Here is a 15,843-nt window from a genome sequence, read left to right on the forward strand (position 1 = left end):
TAATATTTTCATGAATGCAATATTTTAACTTCGTTATATGAAGGCATTCAAGGCGTCATTTGTTGTACGCTGCCAACGCTTAACACCATATTTAATCATTTAATATACGTACATATATATATATATATATAAACGTACATAATATATGATTTAACAGCTTCGGACGATTAAAATGTTATGTACATAGGCCTTCTTCGTGAAGTCCAACTGTGTACATATAACATAATTATAGGCAAAATGTAAGATTCATTACATTATGCGTGTAGATATGTACATACTTAAATATATACTCATACATATCTATACACATATATGTATATATATGTATATATATATATATATATACATAACAAGTAATTATCTAATGAAAATTATTCTTCACAAATAGCATCACTTTGTAGTAGTATATACTTGTAAAATATGAAATGAACCCTCTTTTTTTTTTTTTTTTTTTTTTTTTAAATATGATGAAAGAGCTCGATATAAAACGTAAAAAAAAAAAAAAAGATTAATTAATGGGGTTAGCGCATAGTCTTATAAAATAAACATTAACGTTTAAAATCATTTGTCAAATTTTTTACCTTTAAAAAAAGGAAAATGGAAAACAAAAATTTTCTACAACTTAAAATTTATTATATACATCTCATCGTTACCTATTCGTACGTTATCCTACGCATTCGTGCTTATTCGTACTTAACCATCCTTAAATATTACGTAATCATTACTTAATCATCCTTAAATATTACTTAATCATTACTTAATCATCCTTAAATATTACTTAATCATTACTTAATCATCCTTAAATATTACTTAATCATTACTTAATCATTACTTAATTATATTAATTATACTTAATTTTACTATCTTATTTATTTTATTTTTTATTTTATTTTCATATCAAAAGAGGGGTAATAACAAATTAGTAAGTGCCGCCTCCTAATTTGGCATATAAAAAATACTTTTTTTTTTTCAATTTTTTTTTTGTTTTTTATTTTTTTTTAATTTTTTCATATATATGTTATATATATTATATTTGTTCAATTTGTTCAATTTGTTCAATTTGTTCAATTTGTTCAATTTGTTCAATTTGTTCAACTTGTTCAATTTGTTCAATTTGTTCAATTTGTTCAATTTGTTCAATTTGTTCAATTTGTTTAATTTGTTTAATTTGTTCAATTTGTAAAATTTTTATTTTAAATAGCTTTTTTATATATGTTTTTTTCTAATTTTTTTCTCTATTAATACACGTACGTACATATATGTACATATACATACATATATACATATATACATATACATATATACATATACATATATGCATATACATATATATATATATATATATATATATATATATATATATACATATACATATATATATATATATGTATGCTTGTACAAATATGACTGCTTCATCATACACGCAACTTCAAACCATGTACTTAAGTCCTTAAAATAGGAAGAGGGAAAAGAAGAAAAAATATAATTCATTTTAAAGGTTATTCTTTTATATACTATTTCGTTTGTGTTTCCGTACAATAGCTGCTTGGCCATATTTATGTTGAGTGCTCAGGGCATAAAGAAAAGCATATTTTTTTAGTCCGAATATATTATAAGAAATAATACGTACGTAAAATTATTGCATATACGTACATATATGTATGTATTGTACTTATATATTTAAAATATGTATGTATGTATGTATGTATGTATATATATACTCACATGAAAACATATATGAACAATGCACAAATGTAAGTAAATGCATACATATGTAAATATGCATACATGAACGTACATATATATATGCATGTATTACGTATGTATGTATGTATGTACGTTTGTATTTATGCTTCTATCCGTACAAATGCGTGCATCTATATGTAACTTTACCTGAGTACTCCTCGACAGAGCGACGTCTTAGTGTAGTTGATGGAGCGGAATATGCAGTGTCTTTAGACCTGCCAAACTCTTTTTATAAACTATTATACAAGCACATTTACATTTTTGTAAAATAAAAGAGCAAACAATTTTTTTTTTTTTTTTTTTTTGCCATTTTTTTCATATTCTTTCTGTGCATCAATTTTGCTTTTCCGTTTTTTCCTTTCCATTTTTTCTTTTCCATTTTTTCTTTTCCATTTTTTCTTTTCCATTTGTTCCTTTCCATTTTTTCTTTTCCAATTTTTCCTTTCCAATTTTTCTTTTCCATTTGTTCCTTTCCATTTTTTCTTTTCCAATTTTTCTTTTCCAATTTTTCCTTTTCCTTTTATTCATTTCTTTTTTTTATTATTGTTGTGATATGCTCCATTTTTCTGCCCCTTTAAACATAGAGGGAAAAGAGAAAGGGCTTAATAATTAGATAGAAATAAATGCAGCTTTAGTGGTACAAATGATATAATGTCTATTTTATTTCATGTTATCATTTTCAAGTGATTATAAAAGTGTAACACCCCTGTACATTATTTCACCAGTGGAGGGAAATTATTTTATTATTTTATTTTTTCTTATTTTTTCTTATTTTTTCTTATTTTTTCTTATTTTTTCTTATTTTTTCTTATTTTTTCTTATTTTTTCTTATTTTTTCTTATTTTTTCTTATTTTTTCTTATTTCTTCTTATTTCTTTTTATTTCTTCTTATTTCTTCTTATTTCTTCTTATTTCTTCTTATTTTTTCTTATTTTTTCATATTTTTTCTTATTTCTTCATATTTCTTCTTATTTTTTCTTACTTTTAATTTAATTTAATTTTTTTTTTTTTATGCCCTTTTCCGTTGTTACGTTTCTACATTTTTTGGTAAATACAGAGTAAACGAATCGCGGAAGGGGGGAAATCGTAAGTTAAGTCGTCAAGCTTAGCGGAACATAAACGGGAAGCGTGGGAAAACGAAGGGAAAAAACAAGTCGAAAAATATTGAAAGATATTGAAAGATATTGAAAAATATTGAAAGATATTGAAACATATTGAAACATATTGAAACATATTGAAGAACATTGTAAAACGTTAGTTACTTACCTCCAATCAGGGCCAACGAAACCGCGGAGGAGTATGTCCAACTGGAACTTCTTCACGGACTATGGGAGCTGGTTCGGGAGCCCCAGCTCCATGTCAACAAACGTGGAGGGGAATAGCTCCTCGAATATTTCTGCTAATATAACAACTGCAGCTGCAGCTGCAACGAGTACTAAGAGCTCATCGGCTGTATTTAGTAGCAATAATAATAGGAATGATGGAAAGATGAGAGAAAATATCCCAGATGAAAAAGATCAATACAGGTTTAAATATGAAGGAAAATTGCATTTTACAGAAAAAATTAAAAATAGTTCGGATACGAAAAATCGTAGTAGCAGTAGTGGAAGTAAGGAACATAGTGATAGTAAAGGTAGTAGTAAATGGAGGATTGGTAAAAAACATAAGGAAAAAAAAAATAATAATAATTATAGTAATGATAACAGTAATGATAAAAGTAGTGGTAACAGTAATGATAAAAGTAGTGGTAACAGTAATGATAAAAGGAATGGCAAAAATAGTGGTAATAACAATGGAAATAGTAGTAACAAAGAAAGTGGATTCTTTAGTCAGTTGGGGATCTCCAATTTTCTGCCCCATCTTGATAATTCAAATATATGTAATGAGTATAAAACAGGATATCATTTGGATGAAGAAGTTAAAAAGGTATTTCCGAATGGAAGAGCTTCCAAAAAGGGTAGTAAAATGAAAATTGGGTTAGAAGCAAATATGAACACATCTACTGCATTCACTTCATCAGTGGATGTACCAAACATATGTGTGGATACTACATATTATGACATTTTGGAGGTTAAACCCAATGCTACAGCTAGCGAAATAAAGTCAAAATATTATAAGCTAGCTTTAAAATATCATCCAGATAAAAATGCGGATGATCCTGAAGCCAAAATAAAATTTCAGAAAATTAATGAAGCATATCAAGTATTAAGTGATGATGAAAAAAGAATGGAATATAATAAATATGGTCTGAATGCAACTAAAGATATGGTTATTATAGATCCAGCTCTTCTCTTTATGATGCTATATAGTTCAGAAGAATTAGCTGATTATATTGGTACTTTAAGAGTAGCTTACTTTATAAAATTAGCATTTTCTGGTAATATGTCCATTGAAGATATGAAATTAAGGGATGATAATTTTATTAGTGAAATGGAAATAGAACAAAAGAAAAGAGAAGTTGAATTAGCTCTTATACTTAGAGATAAATTACAACCATATGTAGATGATGATACGAAATGGAATGATAAAATGGAAAATGAAATTACATGTTTACTTGAATCTTCCTTTTCTAGTTCTATTCTTGAATCTATTGGATGGACTTATAGAAACATATCTGCATCATTTATAGCTGAAGTGACAACCTTATGGGGAGTAGGAGCAGCTGTACCAAACATACAAGCATCTAAGCGGACTGTCCAGAATAGCTTTGGAGTGGCATCCTCAATCATTAGTACGTTTTTTACCATGCAGAAGATGGCAGCATATAACGATTACTACAACACATTGGAACAAAAAAAGGAGGCACTCACTGCTAATAAGGAAGCGCATAGTGGTGGTAGTGGTAATGGTAGTGGTAGTGGTAGTGGTAATGGTAGTGGTAGTGGTAATGGTAGTGGAAGTAAAGAGGGGGAAGATTGTAATAGGGGAGAGGGAAATACACCCAATAATGATGCTACAAAGGAAAGTACTACCGCATCCTCATCTGTTGGTACATCTAGTAAGCAGGATGTGAATTCTAGTATGCACAAAAATGATAAACATGGAAAAAGTGGTAGTAGTAGTAGTAGTACCAATGATAAGAATGAAAGTATGAACAGCACTTCCAGAGGGAAGCATAGCAATAGTAAAAGTAATAAACTTTTTGAAAAAGAGGCGTTAATTGAAAAAAAAAATAATGAAGCCTTCGGAACTATTATAAGAAATGTACTGAAGGTAGTTCTATGGGATATCGAAACAACAGTCAGACAAGTAGCTGAAAAAGTTTTGCGGGATGAAGGTGTAGATATCAATATTCGATTAAAGAGAGCTAGAGGGTTAAAAGTTTTAGGGAAAATTATGTTAAGATTATCCAAGACGAAAAAGGATATGTGTGAATCGAAAGATTTTGATGTTAATAAACTTTTTGAAAGTGTTCTTATGAAGGCAGTAGAACAGGCATTTGCGGAAGAGGAGTCTGAGAAGGGAGCAGAAAAGGGTGTAGAAAAAGAAGACATGTATAAAAGAGAATTTATATAATAATGATCATTTGTTCACTCCACCACCCTATTTGAAGGATAAAAAAGAAAAGAAATAAAGTAGCATACGTTTTGCTGATCCTCTTTGTTACACATAGGAAAAGACAACAGTGTGTTGTGACAATGTTACTGAATTAAGAAGCGATACATTTGGAACTCCATAAAAAGGGTAAATAAACAAAAAGGATATACATATTAAAAAAGGGGTGGGTAATGATAAACAGACGGTTAAGTGGCGGAAAACAAACATAGGATAGCTTTGTTATTGTGGAAAAACGAGGAGATGTATTATTTAATAAAATGAAGGGTTCGTTACAATTACCCATAAGTCAAAATGGGAGGAGATGGAGGAATAGACTGTGCTAGTGGAACAACAAAGGAAAAAAAAAAATGTGAGCACGAAAGTGTTTAAAAAGAAATTTGTTAAATGCTGAAGTAATTTATTGTATAATTGTATCTTTTCTAATCTTTTGAGGATATGCTTGTTATATTATAAATGTTGATAAAAAAAAAAATATTATGCTTCATTTGTTTTTTAGAAAGGATATTTTTCCCCTCTTTCTTTAATTTTTCTTTTCATTCCTTTATTTACTGTTCCTTATTATTCCTGTGTTCCTTATTATTCCTTATGGTTCTTTAATTTTTCCATAGTTATTTTTTTTTTTTTTTCATCATGAGAAGATCCTTTGAATAATATATGCATACATATTTATATACCCCTACATATGTATATATATATATATATATATATATATATATATATATATATATGTATGTATGTACGCATACCCGACGCATATGCACTTATACGTACACATGTTTGCACGTGCGTATATATGTGTGTGTGTGTTAGGACAGTCGCTTTTTTAACGCTTTTTTGTTAGTGGTTTTAAATCGCCCTTTACACCCCAATACAATTGTGCGCACGCACAGACCATACTCATACAACATTGTATTCTTTACTTTTTTTTTTTTTTTTCTTTTCTTTTCCATATGAAGCAGTTATCTTCGTTATTTTATTTTTATGCCTTTTCAAGTTTAAAATATTTGATTTGTTTATAATTTTTTCTTATCCCATTCCACTTATTTTTGTGTACATCCATATATAATATTACGTTTCCTTCCTACGCATACAAGCCTACGTAGTCATGCGTTAATGTTAATTCAACTTTTTCCTTTTCTTGTATTAACCTTTGTAGTATACACTTACATGTGATACTTGAAAAATATATTTTTTTTTTTTTAATAACACACTCATAGGGTGGTTGTAAACCACTCTATTAATTCGCCTGGCTGTAAGGTAGTCATTCTGTCTGCTTTTGCTTGCTTGTTTGCTGTTTTTTTTTTTTTTTTCTTTTTCATTGTCCCACCTTTATCATTAACAATATGCATATATTTTCCCAAATTTCAAATTTCGTTATTCCCCCTTTAATATGAACTTCTACTAATCACCTGAACGTGTGCATGTTTTATACGCATTTTTTAACACATACACATATACAAAAATGATACGAAATGAAGACATGTAGTTTTTTTCCCCCAACTGCCACTACCACTACCACTACCACCATTTACTTCACCTCCCGTGCATTAATTTTTGCAAATCGCGCAAGAAACTTTCAGTATTATTTGGTTTTGGGAAAACACTATATGATTTCTTTTTTAAGCATGTGTAAATGTTTTCCATTAACGTTTCTAAAGATATACATATTTCAACGTAATTAGACGTGCCCATAAAATGAGCAAATTCCATTTGATGGTTATTCATTAACTTTTTATTAACAACAAGTAAAATTTTTTTATTTTTTCTTAAGCATTCGAATGTTGTCCCAGCTCCTCCATGACTTACAATTAAATCTGCTTTATCATAAAATTTATTAAGATCATTCTGGTAAGTAAAATACTTTACTTTTTTCAATAAATTATATCCATTGTCGTCGTCCTCCTCCTTTTTGTTGTTGCTATTGATGTTGTTGTTCTTGTTGTTCTTATATATTAATTTTGGTATATAAGAGCTACTCCCAATTTGCATGGTCATCTGTGCGAAGCCTAATTTTTTTAAAAAATGGTGAAACTCTTCCTTGTCCATATATTCGATCAGCTCATCGAATTTATGCGACCCGACCGTGACAAATAAGTACATCCTTAATTTACCTATTCTGATTTGTTAACTTATTCTGACTTGTTAATATACTTTGTTCCGTTAATTTATTCTGATTTGTTAATATATTTTGTTATTTTTTTTTTTTCGAGCTATATTTGTATGAGATATTACCTACAAATTTATACGTAACTAATGTGTATATATCTAATTTGAACATAACTAATGTATATGCGATAACTTTATTTTTATGAGCTTCTTACCCTCCTTAAGACACATGAAAATGTTTCATTTTTAATTTTACGTGTTTACATATGCGTTGGTAATCTTTAGAGTATACAGAATATTTAAGGTATCACTATATTTTTACACTAGTACTCAGTAAACTCCCAATGAAATATATTCCTCTTAAAATTTTTAAATGGACCTAGCTTTTTTCCTTATCAGTGTTTAAAACACACACATACGTATGTACATAGTTACCTGCACTTTAACAAAAGAAAATATAGAACTTCTAAGGGAGGATATATATTTTAAATTTTACCGGTAATTTTCGAAACATTTAAAAGGAAGAAGTCATTCTCTGGAGCTTCAAACATATCTGTAGCTTTATTTTTTAATTGGAATTTTGATATACAATGATTTTTATTTTTTTTATTTTTTCTTGTACAATTATTCCTACTAGTTCTTTTTGATGTACATTACATTATATTGGTTTATTTTAATTTTCCTTATTTACTCTATTTTCCCTTTTTTCTGTATTTTACTTTTTCTTATTTCGAAATATAAACTTTATTTTTATGAAGTATCTGTGTTATTAAAAATATTATATCGATTGTATGGTGTAAAAATGTTATAGCATAAATGCTTATGACATGTGTGCATATATTTTTATGAAAAAAAGGAAAAATGCAATTAAAAAAAAAAAAAATACTTTTAATGATACGTTCACCACCTTGTTTTTTTCCTTTTTCCTTTTGTTTTTTTCTTTTTCTTTTTCTTTTTCTTTTTTTTTTTTTTCCTTTTGTTTTTTTCTTTTTCTTTTTCTTTTTTTCCCTTCTTTTGTTTTTTTTCTTTTACTAACTATTTTAACTACCAGTTGACTTCATTTCATTAGCTATACTTATTATTAAAAAAAAAAAAAATAGGATTGAATAGTGCTTAAATTATTAGCCTATTTTCCAGTACATGAATTCCAAATTTCTAAGCTTTTGCCGTTCTCATCAAAAAGATTTCTTTCCTTTTCCCTGTTAAGTTTACATATATACACATGCATATATATAAATACGTGCACAAGGACGCGTATATGCACTTATGCGTATGTGACATTCTCGCCCAATTTTGAAGGGAAACTCCGCTAAAAAGCTACAACTTGGCAATTGATTAGCAGTTGCAACCGCTTAGCAGCTCCTTATTTTGTTGCATCACATGAAAACCTTTCACTTTCGTGCATTTGTTTTTGTTTATTCGTAAGTATTCATTGGAATAGTAGGGACTAACGTATGCGAACTGCGCGCTTTTTACTACATTGTTATCGTACATACGTATACATACATACGTACATATTCATATAATTTTCTTATGTGTATCCCCGCGAACGCGATTGTACTAGTGCTATACGCATAGATCGTTGTTTCTGTTTAAAACGACATATTTTTTTTGCGAACTGGGTAGCATTACAAAATGTGCAATAATAGTAAAAGCTGAGCGTTGTAAAACCGAGAAGCCCCACCAAATGAATTGCAGCTTAAGTCAATATTTGTACTATTACTTTTGATCGCATCTGTTTCGCCTTATCGTTATTTTGTCCTTTAATATAATTTACTTTAATACAATTCAATTTAATTTGTTTTAGTTTAATTTGTTTTAGTTTAATTTAGTTTTAGTTTAATTCAATTTTAGTTTAATTTAATTCAATTTTAGTTTAATTTAATTCAATTCAATTTAATTTAATTTAATTTAATTTCGTTTAGTTTTTTTTTTTTTTTTTTTTTCTTACTTGATCAGGCAGTTTTTATAAAAGTATGTACTGTTCATATTTTTACGGTACCCAATTTCGTTATACACTCCAAAAAAAAAAAAAAAAAAACCTGCGAAAAAGGCGTTTTTCTCCTTACATGTTCATAAATAAATGCGCATTTTTTAGTAAATAATTTGGATAAAGTATTTTTAAAGAACTGACCAATTAGTGCAGAAATTAAAAAAAAAAAAAAAGGAAAATCATAAAACACTGATTTAAAATATGCGCTTTCAGGAAAATTGACGCCCACGTCTTTTTTTGTAAAAAAGGGAAAGCAGATAGAATGTACAGGAACGGTGTGCGCAAAGTTACCATTTGGCAGTAATTCACTGTAATATATCCGCACATTTATGGGCATTTATAAGTACACCCATATGTATGCACGCGTACTCGCGCATATGTACGCACATGTGTATTTCCATATGTATGCCCATACGTATGCACATATGTACTCATGCATGTATGTCCGTATACATTCACTTATGCGTTCACGTGTGTATATTAACGCAACGGTCGGCTGCCTCCCCCAAGTGAGAAAATGAATTTTGCTAAGAAGACGCAATACAACATAAAGGTGGACATACACGAGGTAAAAGATTTAAGCTTTCGTGAAAGCGCAAACGAGAAAGAGATAATACCAAATCCATATGTGGAAGTAACAGTAAATAATGAAATAAAAAGCACTTCTAAAAAGAATCAAGCAGTGAATGTCGTATATAATACGTCGTTTAATTTTTCTATGGATTTAACGGATTATCACTTTCAGAGGACAAGTGTGGATGTGTGTGTTTTACATAAATATACAATTCAGAGTGCATTAATAGGAAAATGTTCATTTAGTTTAAATGATGTATATTCAAAAGTACAGCATTGGTTATATAGGATATGGGTAAAATTAAGAAACCCTGATTTACCTCTAGATGATGTAGGTTATTTATTGATATCTGTTGGTGTATATGGTCCAGGAGATTCTATACCAATAGTTAATGATAGTGTAAAAGCAAATATTAATGAAGAGATATGTGAAAATAAAGGGTTAGATATTCATATAACTCACTACGATTTGTGTATTAACATATTTAGAGGTCAAGATATCGAATTTATTGGTAGCAGTACATTATTTTCCAATAATTTAGAGCCATATGTAAAGGTATCGCATAATGGATTTGAAGAATGCACAAAAGTAATAAGAAATGATCCTAACCCTGTATGGAATTTAAGTGTTCATATACCTACATGTACACCTTGTTATGACAAAAACATTATCATTGAACTTATTAATGGAGAACATAATGGAGTAGTTATCTATAGCATTCTTTTAGATTTTTTCGAAATATTAAAAAGAGAATTACTTCCTAGATGGTTTAACATATATTACAATCCTCAAAACCAAATAACACCAAGAAGCAGTGTACATACACAACAGAATGTAACAATCCCAGTTAATACTACAAACACACAGGGATCTACTAATCCATTGAGTAATTACCTCTTCTCAGCAACAGCAGAGAAAATTTTTAAAAATGCAACTCAAGGTATTAATATAAATGATATATTAGGTGTTACAAAAATGCAAAAAATGTTTACGGACGATAGTTTAAAAGATTTTTATTTATATGGAGGTAGAATATTTCTAAGTGTGCATGCTACCAAAACACATGCACCTGGACCGATATGCATAAAGTCAGCTAAAGTTGAACCGGATCCACCTAACAAAGAATTTATTTTCTGTGCTGATATATATGAAATATTATCTGTCCATAGTAACAAAGCAATGAATTATCATGATAATAATACTATTAATGACAAATTAAGTTATAATAATAAATATGATTCAGTAGGAGATAGTATAATATGTGTATGTAGCTTAGGACCACATAAATTAAAAACACCCCCTCTTTTACCTAATGAAGTTGGTTCTTATGTATTGAACGAAAGTGCAGGTAGAATAGATGAGTTTCGTATATTCCTACCACAAAATAACAATAAACAGATTTATGATATCTTTTTATATATATATGTTAGATCTAATTTAGCTGTAACTGATTGGATTACAAATAGGAGGAATATTTATAATACAGTTCTAAATAATGATTATGATCCAACAGATATTACTAATCATCAAAAATTACATAAAATAAGTTCAATCAATAAAACATCTGAAGATATTTATAACGATGCAGAAATTTTAAATAATTATAAATTAAAAAGTTATGTTCGTATACCTTTTAAATATTTACTACTTAATGAAAATAAACCCAAATGGTTTTCAATGAAAAATATTGAAACAAATGTACATGATTATAATATTTCTTTTTTTGCTAATTTGGTACCCTATCAATCGTACAGAAAAAGACCACAAAGATTAGAATATAAATTATCTAGATATTTTTTTCGTGCTTTAATTTATGAAGGTTTACATTTCCCAGCTAAAGGATATGATGCTTTTCCTGACCCGTACATAAAAGTAGAACTAGCTGGTCAGACAATTAAAACTAGTACTATTTTACATACGCTTAACCCGAATTATTATGAAGCATATGAGGTAGAAGTTATATTACCTACAAACTTAAATTTAGCTCCAGATATATCTATAGAGGCTTTCTCTGTTAATCAATCTTTTCTGTACAATGAAGATGTTTTATTAGGATCATGCTCCTATCCAATAATGAAAGTTCCAGTTGAATGGAAAAAATCTCCTATATGGATTACATTAAAATCTTCACAATATAAAAAGTGTAAAGCTAAGTTATTAGTTGCATTCGAATTAGTACCATTAGAAAAAGTGCTTGATGATACATACCCTTTTTATGATGATATTAGACCATCTACCTTGCCTGGTCATGTTTCTCTCTTTTTAGTTGGTATAAGAATGTTCAAACCTTTAAAAGATCCATCTGTTACTGTTTGCTTTGGTAGAGATGTAGATGATACATCCCAATTTTTATGGCATGAAACTACTAATAAAGTCATATCAGGGAAAGAAGGAAACTGGAATTTTCTAAAATACTTCTCATTAGATGTAGCTTTACCTAAAAGAATGCAACATCATAGTTTTTTAGAAGTTAGAATCGAAGATAGATTATTAAATAGTGGGTTCACAGGTCCAGGTACAAATACTACACATGCAGTTAATGCAACCAACAATACTGTCTTAATCGGTACTGCTTATATTACTTTGAATCCATTACTTCCATGGCTAGATCAATATGAAAAAAACGAATGTATAGACTTGTTTAAGTTACATCTACTAGAAGAGGTGCTCATAGAAGACGCAGAAAAAGCAAGAAAATCGTATAACACTGCTCTCATATATAAGAAGAGTTCCATGATGTCCAGGAAAATCTCGAATGGAAACTTTGGAGCACACGATACCGACGAGGGGGGTGAAGAGCCAGAGATGGTGGGCATACAGGTAGAAGCAGGTGTAGATGTAGATCCGGATGCAGATCTAGACGCAGATTTATACACAGATTTACACACAGATGTGGATATAAAAGGAAGTGATAGGAATCGTGAGTTCCACTCTCTTTCCTTGAACGTTTTAGACGAACATTTAACTATACTTGACGAAGAGGGCTATGAAGGTGAAGATGACCACGAGAGGGAGGATGACTTCCATAGGGTAAAAGGGGATCGTAATCTTAACAACGATAAAGAGCATCCGTACAGCGAGGCAGAAAACACATCTAGGGATAACATAAAAAAGGATGATAAGGGTATCGGAGGCGTGGACATCAGTGGAGCCACAAAGGGATATGCCAATGGAAGTAATAGTGCAGATAGGAATGTACTCAATAATGTTAACAATGGGAAAGATGAGCACGGCATCAGCGAACTGCAAAAGAAGAGGAGAAAGAACACGAAGAAGTATTCAAGTAACGAATATGTGCCTTACAACGACCCAGATTTTGCAAATGTGCGCATTGAGGAGGCGCTAGAATATGTATGTTTCAAAAATGCAGATGTAGATGTGGATGTAGAAAAGAATGTGCATGGAGATGTTGAGGAGCAGGACACAATGCGTGAAAGCACTTCAAGTGATAAGAAATTGAAACTGATGGATATGAACATTTTTAAAGGGAAACACGACGATAGGGGAAAAAACGTAGTATCGAGTAGCGTTGACGGACATAATAGCACCAATGATATGCATCAGAAGCAGAGTCAGGCGCAGGCGCAGTGGCAAGGTAGAACGATCTACGGGTTCACTGAAGAGATGCTGAACTTTCAACTATCTTTAGCGGACGATGATGAACAAGAAGAAATACAAAGAGACGAAATGTTATATGAGTACGAAGTAGATATGAATGCTGATGACTTACCATATTTAAGAGCAACCATATTTAGATGCACGGATTCAGGAATACCAGAAGCTGTTGGTTATCTAAAATATATATGTAATGTATATGATGAGAAAACAATTCATTTAAAAAAGGAAATGATGAAAAGGTGTGATAATTTAGTAAGTGAATATAAACTAACTCGGAATTTAGTTGTTCGAGCATATATTATCCAAGCAAGGGGGTTGAATCCTCCATCTGGTGCAACTGATATAACAACATATATATGGATAAAGAACAGTAATGAAATTACAAATATACCAGGTGGTTTATCCCATAATATAAAAGATATTGGTCATACAAAAAAACAAGGGTATAAACCAGAATTTAATAGATCATATCAATTATTATGTTCTTTTCCAGATGAATCCATAGTTCAAGTATGTATAATGAATCAAGGTTCTCTATCTGATGAAATAATAGGTTATACCTACATCGATATGGAAGATCGATACTTTAGCCCGAGAATAAGACAATTAATGATAGATGATGCTATGCCGATTGAACTACGATCATTAAAATTAGAAAATAGTACCATATCACATGGATCATTAAGATGCTGGTTTGAAATATTTACTGAAGAATTTGCTCAATTAAATCCAGTCAAAATATTGTGTTCAAATGAACCAGATGATTACCAATTAAGATTAGTAATATGGAAAGTAAGTAATGCAGCAATTGATGATAATTCTACTATTAGTTTATTTGTTAGATGCATATATACTGATGAAGAAAATGAAGACAGAAGAGATACAGATACACATTACAACAGTAAAGATGGTAAGGGTGTATTCAACTGGAGAATAGTATATAATATAAAGATACCAACAAATGCAACAACTATCAAGGTGCAGGTTCATAACTACGCTCTTCTCTCTTCGAACGAGCCTATAGGTGAGGCCACTCTGGATTTGGCTTCTCATTTCTACAGGGCCAGGAAAAAAAAGGGTTTCTACCACATACCCAGGTTCCTTTTTGTCAAAATGGGAATGGCATACGTGAAATTGTTCATATGCAAAATGTTCACGCACGTGCTACTCTTATGAAATGTATTTCTGTGTATGTTTGTGTTTGCATCTACACTACTAGACTAGTGGACATGTGCCTTTTTTTGCTCATCCCTCCCCCCTTCATGCAGATTCTGGTTGGCATGCAAGCACCCAGCGCACAAGAACAAGATACGAGGAAATGTTGAAATAGAAGCAAGCATATTACCTAAGTCTGAAGCCGAAGTTGACCCAGTTGGCAATGGAAGAGATGAACCCAACAAGGACCCATTTTTACCCCCTGTCACTGAAAATAGAACCTATGTAGACTGGATTACCATCAACGAGAAATTTGGAGCAGCAACTGCGTCTATTATGCAGGGCTTGAAGTGGACAGGTGCGTTTGTGTGTATGTGCGTGTGTGTGTATGTGCGTGTGTATGTATGTGCGTGTGTGTGTATGTGTGTGTGTGCGTATGTGCGGGTATTTGTGTACATGGATTCGAGCGGAAACAAAGAAAACGCGCCTTTACGTTTATCCGCGTCTTGTTATTTACTTTTCCTTTTTGCAAAAATGAATAAAACGTGGAGTGGTAGTTTGGCAGAGCAGTGGACGACAAAACAGCACATGAGCATGTGCGCATTATCCGTCTAACATTTTTTTAACATTTCCGCTCGAACTTGCTTCACTTCAGGTGTGTGGGTGGTCGTAGCAGTCATAGTTGTGGGCATATTTTTCCTTCTGTTTTTGTTAAAGTGAAGAGAATATAAATATCCCCAATTATAATGGTATAATCCCCCCTTTTAGTAAAACTGCGGATCAGTTCTCATAAAGTTAGATAAGTGCGTGAACGTATATAAGCATGTATGAATGTACACGTGTTTACGTGTGTGCATTGTACGTGTGAATATATGTTTATCTGTACGCACGTTTGTACGTATACATGTACATATGTTTATCTGTACGCACGTTTGTACGTATACATGTACATATGTTTATCTGTACGCACGTTTGTATGTATGCATGTACATATGTTTATCTGTACGCACGTTTGTATGTATGCATGTACATATGTTTATCTGTACGCATTCGCAAATACACAAACAGGATCCCACGAAGGGACCCCCCGTTT

At 30.7% G+C, this 15,843-nt stretch overlaps 3 protein-coding genes across 3 annotated transcripts; 2 read left to right on the top strand and 1 right to left on the bottom strand.

The window, feature by feature from the left end:
- Positions 1–3,045: 3,045 nt before the first annotated feature.
- Positions 3,046–5,262, top strand: MKS88_000510 (DnaJ protein; the record flags this gene model as incomplete). Its single annotated transcript, XM_067216202.1, has 1 exon — positions 3,046–5,262. One exon carries the CDS (start codon positions 3,046–3,048, stop codon positions 5,260–5,262), a length of 2,217 nt encoding a protein of 738 aa, XP_067075746.1.
- A 1,575-nt stretch (positions 5,263–6,837) lies between these two features.
- Positions 6,838–7,350, bottom strand: MKS88_000511 (UDP-N-acetylglucosamine transferase subunit ALG13; the record flags this gene model as incomplete). Its single annotated transcript, XM_067216213.1, has 1 exon — positions 6,838–7,350. The coding sequence occupies one exon, from the start codon at positions 7,348–7,350 to the stop codon at positions 6,838–6,840; it is 513 nt and encodes a 170-aa protein (XP_067075747.1).
- Positions 7,351–9,920: 2,570 nt separating this feature from the next.
- On the top strand, positions 9,921–15,543 carry MKS88_000512 (ferlin-like protein; the record flags this gene model as incomplete). Its single annotated transcript, XM_067216224.1, has 3 exons — positions 9,921–14,692; positions 14,864–15,108; positions 15,473–15,543. The coding sequence occupies 3 exons, from the start codon at positions 9,921–9,923 to the stop codon at positions 15,541–15,543; spliced, it is 5,088 nt and encodes a 1,695-aa protein (XP_067075748.1).
- Between the last annotated feature and the right edge of the window lie 300 nt (positions 15,544–15,843).

The sequence above is a fragment of the Plasmodium brasilianum genome, chromosome 1 (assembly GCF_023973825.1).
Source record: "Plasmodium brasilianum strain Bolivian I chromosome 1, whole genome shotgun sequence".
NCBI classification, from domain to species: domain Eukaryota; phylum Apicomplexa; class Aconoidasida; order Haemosporida; family Plasmodiidae; genus Plasmodium; species Plasmodium brasilianum.